At 37.4% G+C, this 7,712-nt stretch overlaps 1 protein-coding gene across 4 annotated transcripts; it reads right to left on the reverse strand.

Annotated features, from left to right (window-relative positions):
• Window positions 1-345: 345 nt before the first annotated feature.
• Window positions 346-7,450, reverse strand: LOC141428834 (ecdysone oxidase-like). Of its 4 annotated transcripts, none has more exons than XM_074088862.1 (4): window positions 7,398-7,450; window positions 5,849-5,980; window positions 2,925-3,067; window positions 346-2,108 (listed from the first exon to the last, which is right to left on the reverse strand). In XM_074088862.1, the coding sequence occupies exons 2-4, from the start codon at window positions 5,967-5,969 to the stop codon at window positions 606-608; spliced, it is 1,767 nt and encodes a 588-aa protein (XP_073944963.1). In that variant the 5' UTR covers window positions 5,970-5,980; window positions 7,398-7,450; the 3' UTR covers window positions 346-605. The 4 variants fall into 4 exon arrangements, with proteins under 4 accessions (XP_073944963.1, XP_073944964.1, XP_073944962.1 ...); XM_074088863.1 differs by lacking the exon at window positions 7,398-7,450 and adding an exon at window positions 6,625-6,848; XM_074088861.1 differs by lacking the exon at window positions 7,398-7,450 and adding an exon at window positions 6,550-6,621.
• Window positions 7,451-7,712: the final 262 nt, after the last annotated feature.

The raw sequence follows: 7,712 nt of genomic DNA on the forward strand, positions 1-7,712 counted from the left end.
TTTTCTTTTTACACAGAAAAAAGGTTCATTGATTACTTATCATCTCATCTCGGCTTATTATTATCCCCTACTGCTGGGTATAGGCACATGTTGAAAATGAGAGTGCTTGACTGCAGATGCTAGTTTTAATTTTTAAAGTTTAAAAATTATAGTCATTTGATTATAATTTTGTAAAAACCTTTATTCATTATTTACAAGTAAAGGTCAAGATCATTAAGCCAAATGTAAGTAAGGATTCATTTAACAACTTAGCCCACCTTTTTGGAATTCTTTGTCCTGTTTTGTTTTGTTTGAGGACTCGTTGTACAGACAATGAATTAAAAAAAAATGGACAAATGAATGATAAAAAATTTTTTGCTAACAAAAAAAATAGTTTGTCATTGAAATGAATTCAGTAAACTAAAATGACATGTAAGTTGGATAATGTTTTCATAGATGTGTTAGCTGTCTTTAAAACAGGCACAGTTTTGTAATTTCTATAAGATAAGTACTAAAAAATCGTTAAAATAGTAAACAAAACATTGCTCGACTTGGCTGTCAAAGCTTTTGGGGCATGGGTTTTCGCAGATTAACAAACTGTTTAACTGTGTTCTGCTTTTCATGAGTTAACAATTATTGTCTTGTTTGATCATTTCCGCAGCTTTTTCAGCTATCATTATGATAGGTGCATTAATGTTCCCACTGGTAATGTTAGGCATGGCGCTGCCGTCAGCTACGCGTAAACGCTGCACGCCGCGCACGCGTAGCCGAGAATCCAACACGCTGCCCATCGCGCATGTCCCGCTGTAGTGGTACATCGTTATCCTGGTACTCAGAACATGGCAGCGCCAGTACTCTCTACTCCCCACTTCCAAACCTCCACATTTCGGCAGTTTGTGATCCACAAACTCCCCATCTACACTCTTAAAGTAAGATGAAGTTCTTAGTTTGTCAAAATCTGCCAGAGCAAGAGCTAGTTTCTCCAAGTCTGCCTCATCTGAGAGCGCTGCAACAGTAACTAGAGGGGGATCTATAGGGTTAGTACTTTGCAATTCAACATTACCTCGTGATTTTGGGTGCAGAAGATTCACAACTGCAAACAGCATCTCTCGTCCTTTACCGGCTTCGTATATGGCTTGACAAATATCATATTCGAGGCCAAAATTAAAAGAACAGAATTGTAAGGGTCCATCAGAATCATTAGGAATAGCAAAAGGAATGGCTTGGTAATCTGGATAACTCTGATCTTTGTCAAAAGCCACAAAGCCATCTAACGGAGGAAGAGGAAACCGCGCATAGTTGGGCGGATGGGGAGGTTCATTTGCCTTTTTAAATTTGTATGCCACTAAAGTACCCGGGTGGTCCTGTAAATTCTGGCCAACTGGCAGATTTGATATAACTTTGATGCCTAATGAATTCAGATGTGCGTCGGGACCGATGCCTGAGTTTAGGAGCAGCTTCGGTGAGTTCAATGCACCGGCTGATAATATAACTTCCTTGTCGGCCATCAAAACCACTTTCTTGTGATCTTCTGTCAATGCCTCTACTCCGATAGCGTTTTTTGAATCATCAAACAGAATTTTAGTTGCAAAAGTATTTTTAAGAACGTCTAAATTATGTCGGTGTTTTACGGGTCTAAGGAAACTAAAACTTGTGCTCTGCCGAACACCTTTGGCTATAGTGTATGTCGGCTGGCCGTATCCAAGAGTTTCGTCACCGTTTACATCAGGAAGTATCTTGTGTCCTAGTTCTCGGAACATTTCTTCATAGTCGTGGACCGCATGATCTGGTTGCCTTGAAACATGTAAAAAGCCGCTTGTACCATGGAACTTACTGTATTTCGATTTAAGTAGACCAGGGTCGTCCATGTATTCACTTTTCTTGAATAACGGCAGAATATTGGAGTAGTTCCAGGACTGGTCGTCGACCGTATCAGCCCAGGTTTGGTAATCATGAGGATTTCCCCTGACGTAGAACATATAGTTCATGCTGCTACCTCCACCCAACATTTTAGCTTGAGTCAACGGCATGACAAGGTTTTTTTGATAAAGCTCCCGATTTTTGTCGTATTCTTCGGTGAAGTTCCAATCTTGGGCCGTTTCTGGTATGTAAGCCAATAATCCTGGAAGCTGAAGGTGATTTTATTACTTTAATTTATTAACATTTTATTATTTTAATTTCAAGATACAGAGCGATATTATTTGGATACCGATTATTAGATACCGCTACTAATTGAACTTAAACAATTAGAAACAACGCAAGGACCAATAATTAAACGAGTGCGATTAAATTTCCGTCACTTAATATCTAAAGTAATTTAGGAAAACGAGCATGAGAAAAATTGGTTATGTTAAATCAGTAAAGTTTTTTATTACGGTTTTATTTAGCTTGACCCCGTTATTTGTTTGTGCTAAATCTTGCAATAAGTTTTTCAACTACTTCTACGCAACTGATTCTTGGGAAACTTGCACGATTGTATGTGCAACTTTAAGTTCTCATGACAATACAATATGACGACAGAGGATCTAAAGCCGGAGTAAGGAGGTGAACAATAGAACTCTTCAATTCTTGATAGTAAACCCCCTCGTGTTTGAGCTGTTTTAGTAGGTTTTTCACATGTATTACAGACGCTAAGGAGAAATTATGTACATAGGTAAATATAGAGCATCACGTCGTATTAAGAAGTCAAGAGGATGTCTCAAAGGAGGAATGAGTGGAAGATACTCCACCGATAAGAGTTTAACGCATTCACTGCATCCTGACTTGACTTGAATGACCACAGGTGCCACCGACGCACATGTGCGTTCAAAATGTATGAATAATTATGACAGCGGCACTGGGGGGAAGTTTAAAAAAAGCATATATGCGTCGGTGGCAGTGAATGCGTTAACTCTTGAGTTAAAAATACCTCTCCTTGCAGTCGGGTAAGAAGAAGAAGATCGTACCATTGTTTCGAAGGGAGGGTCTCCGCCGGCTTCTATCAGGAGAACACGCACATGCGACGACTCGGACAGCCGGTTGGCCAGCACGCAGCCGGCTGAACCCCCACCCACTATTATGAAGTCGTAGCGATCTGTGATCATGCCATCTGTGTTCAAAAATATCAAATTATTGGATTTCAATAAGGTTATGATTGTTTTTTTGGGATTTTTTTTGTATTTTTTCATTTCAACTACAAATTAGTTACTTTTACGGGTATCCCGTGAAACCATAAGTAAGCGTAAGTAGCGTAGTAGAAATAAGCAACCTGAGATATGTATACATAGGAAAAAATCGTGTCTAGATTCCTGTACAGCGGCGGTGTAGGGGTTATAGCACGCAGCACGGATTACTGAGGACTTGGGTTCGATTCCCAGCGCCGGTCTCTTTTTCTGGTTCTTCTGTGAATCCATGTCTCAGTTTGTATTTTCGATATGCTTCAATAAGTAAAAAAAACAAGTCATATATTTTTTATTCTTTTCTAAATTAAAGATCACTCAAAAATCAGCCAAGAGCGTGTCGAACACGCCCAGCTGGGGCGTGCATTGAGGATAAGCAGCGGTAGAATGCTGTCTATCCTGCTGCAGTGGGGTGGTGCGTTACTAAAGGCGTGAACCAGGCTAAACCAGCAGCTGCATACCCTGGAATTGACTCACTGCACGCCAATGACTCCCAGGATAGGGTTCCATAGCCGAACAGAGAAACATGGCAAAATTGTAAGGGTTCCATTTTTTCCATTTGGCTACGGAATCCTAAAAACACTAAAGGTGTGTTCAATCAAACTAAGCTCTTGAAAATTCCGGTTTGATTTTATAACCTTAATAACTGTCTAACGGCTGTCCACCCGTTTAAGAGCTACGGTGCCACAGACAGACACACAGTAGCGGTCAAACTTATAACACCCCTCTTTTTGCGTCGGGGGTTAAAAACATCTGGTATCAAAACTAATAATTATAAATGTGAATGAGATGGTTTGTTTGTTTATTACGCTTTCACGCCTAAACATAGAAATAGTTTAACACCCTGGGTAGATAGTTTTTATTCCGACATAACCCTCCTTCGGGCAGTCGGGTAAAAAGATATGGCTAGATTTCTAGCGAGATAGCAATAGACGGATTCTTTGCAGACAAAGTCGCATACAAGAGCTACTTACTAGTCTAGTAAAACAAGTAAAATTTTATTTTAACAGCCGTACCAAATCAGTAACTTGTACTTTTGTCCTAATTAACATTCAGTTTAAAATTTAGTTTGTGATATTGACGTCAGAGTATGTTTTGAATAAGAATGTAAAATTTTGCGCACTTGTAATAACAGGAAAAGTCGAAAACAATATTTAGAAAACTATCTCCTTTTTCATTGTACGTAAATAGATAATACTTTAATATTATTAAAAGAACATGTAGTATATTGGTGTCAAGTGTCCCATGATATTTATTATTAATATACTAATTCAGGTTTTAAAATAGCGACATTATTTGCACTACACTTTAGCAACACATGACAGTAAAATGTAGAAAATGAGCTCCAATGAGCTCCAATGCATCTTGTAACAAACTCACATTATCGTCTTGCCTGAGGTCAAGTGGAGAGCGGAAGCGTGCCACACAACTGCTTATGCCTCGCCACAAAACAGCTGCTTTTCGTGCAGTTTCAGGTATGCAGCCACGAAATGCTGGAACAATATTCCGCCCCAATCCGAGACCTAAAATGCATACAAAATTTTAAATTAAAGCTAAAAAAATGATGTTTGAACACCAAATGATCAGGAGATGCAGAGCCATGATACGAGTGCAATCTGAGTATGTTTTGTTAATCGAATTTCTTGCCTCAAATGGAATAGGTACATACCTCGAGTTTTTGTCCCATTTGCATCGGAGCGGATGTAGCTGTTTTTGAAGTCATGAGCCTTTGAATGATGTTAGGTGCAGACACTTAACGGCTTTGAATCTTATTTTTCAATTTGTTTCAAGTATTTATTAACACTTGTCTTTTGTCTTTAAATATTAGTTTTTAAGGTTAGTCAAGCACAGTAGGTATCTAAAGCAGTAGCCAGTCTGTTCAGTGACACTGACATTCGGCATAGGCCACAGATGGGATATGACATGACAGTTGGCAGATTGTGCATATCGACGTCTGTGGTCTATGGATGGTTGAGTGGGTGTCGTCTCTTTCTTTTACTGTGATGTTTATAATTTATTCTTGTGCACGTGTCTTTTGTCTGGTTTTGCGTTCTGTTTGTTTTCATTATTGTTATTATTTTTATTTAAATTATTTTACTTTCTATTTGTTTCTTTTTAGATTTACTTTTGAATTTATGTCGCCTTCCGTGAAGTCGCCAAGCGGTCTCAGCGGAAGACCAGCGTTGGCCTCTACGGCCAACACTATGCTGTGCTGAGACGTTTCGCGATTTCGCAAATACTGTCGTTAATATTATTAGCGAATTAGCGAATAAACGTTTCTATTTCTATTATTTTTATTTATTTCTAAAATGGATAAAAGAGGAGAAAAAAAGGGGAAGAAGAGGATGGAAAATGAAATATTGTTGTCTTATGAAGATTCGATATCAAAATGTATCTATCAGTTACAAAGAAAGTAGCATTAATGTAGTGTGTGTGTGTGACAGAGAAAAAGAGATTAACACGTATTCGATACACAAAAAAAAAAATACCTATAGGTACACTGCAAAAAACTAATAGTAAAAATTGGGCCCTACTCAAGATAACGTTGCGGCAAACCGGAATAGTAAAAAATAATTTCACATATTCTTAACTCTAGGCGCGTATAATTTCCAATGAGAATTAGCATTCATCACATTATAATACGATACAATATAATAATACAATAGGAGAGGGCACCGGAAGAAGAAGGGGGTTCAGGTAAGGTAAATTACCTGGTACGACTGGAAGAACGGTCTGCTCCGGCCAGTGAATGGCTGTGAGCTGCAGCATCACCAGCACTTGGAAGGCACCCTGGACGGCTTTGACCCTCGCCACGGCTGCTGCTGCGTCCATAGCTCATGTATCTGTATTGGAGATTATTATAATCTACATCGAGTCCGAATCTGGAGACTAATGAATGACTTCTCATGGGTAAAATGGTTTTTTGAAGTATTAGGAGCGGAATAACAATAAGCATAATTTTACTAAAGACACACTGAAGGTATGAGTGCTTGCTAGAAAATGAACGACTTAATTCTTCGGTAGATCAACTGAACTAAAGGTCAAGAATGATAAATAATGTGATTATTACAGCAAGAAGTCGTTTTAAACACCATTTTAGGTACGATAAAAAGAATATTTTTTTCAAGAATCACTGAATTTAATGTCGCTTATAATGTGATTGAAGTGAATAATAACCGGCTTGAGAGATTCGTTTACAAAGTGACAATGTTCGTATTTTGCGACGCTAACAAACTTAGAAGATAACTAATTATAAAAACGTGTTCATCTAGGTAGATCTGCGTGGTTTAGAAATTGAAAATTTAGAAAATTAAACCATCAAAAAAACAGAACGAACCAATATAATGCCACCATTTGGCAAGTAACTTAAAAAATATCTCATGCCACTTAAAAAAATACAATCTTTTCTTACCGTACTAAAAAGCTTTTCAAAGGTAAAATAAAATTACGTCACGTTATAACTAGATATTCTAATTAACTGCCTTACCTTCTGATAAAACAGCCTGCTCCACTTGCATATTAATATGTTTAACCACCACTAATTGCCAAATAATTGGCCTTTTGTATGTTAATTACGCATGAAGAATGTAAACGTACGCGAGATATTTGTCTAAGTTTGTTTTTAGGGCTCCGTGTCTATAACGTGAAATTAGAAAGAAAAGAAGAAACTGTTGGGACCATCAAACACAAAACAACAATAGTATATTACTAATACAAGCATAATTTACACCGTAAGGTGATGACACCAATTGTTACCGAAGTGTTTTTGGTTCAGTTAGGTTAGGACAACAACGCACGAGCCGAGCGAGCGAAGCGAGCGTGCCGCTATAGCGGCCGGCGAGTGCTAAAAATGACTAAACTATGTAAAATAAATGTTATTAAGAGAATAGAGCCATTAATAAACCAGATTTTTATGTATTTAAATTTTCGATATTCAAATATGTAACCGGATCAATATTTAGAGCGAGCTATAAAAGTGGGAAAATAAATGAAGGAGGAATCAAAGTTAAAATAGCTTTATGAGAAAAAGGTCTTCAATCGCATTTATCTTAAGACTAGAGAAGTTTAAGTTTTCCGCTCCACTTTTTGTAGCGGAAAAGCAAGGTAGCAATAGTGTATGTAGTTCATTAATTGATTATGGACTTCCGTAAAGTAAGGCGTGAATCAATCAGTTACTAAAATAAAACATTCTAAGTTATTTTAACTGTAAAACGCTTCTCAATGGGTACCATGGTATATTTAATTAAAGAAAAGACTAACCTTCAAATTCGTCTAATAAAAAATACGTCTTCCTCACTGACTCACCTTCAGGCAAAATGCAGCTATATTATATGTAAATGTTTGTACAACATTTAATGACATTCGTATGTTAATTAGCTTTGTGTCTCGTTTGTAAAATGAAGAAAAATCGTCAGAAATTGGCGTTGAATTTTTGAAACGTTTTACAAATTCAAATAAAAAGGAGGAAAAATCTATAAATAATTGACCTTAGTTTTGCGTTTTGTTCAATACAACTGCGTCTGAGAGTCGTGTTTTTCTCTATGTGAATCATGAGACATTATTGGCGAAATGCGT

Source organism: Choristoneura fumiferana, chromosome 6 (genome assembly GCF_025370935.1).
Source record: "Choristoneura fumiferana chromosome 6, NRCan_CFum_1, whole genome shotgun sequence".
Lineage (NCBI taxonomy): Eukaryota > Metazoa > Arthropoda > Insecta > Lepidoptera > Tortricidae > Choristoneura > Choristoneura fumiferana.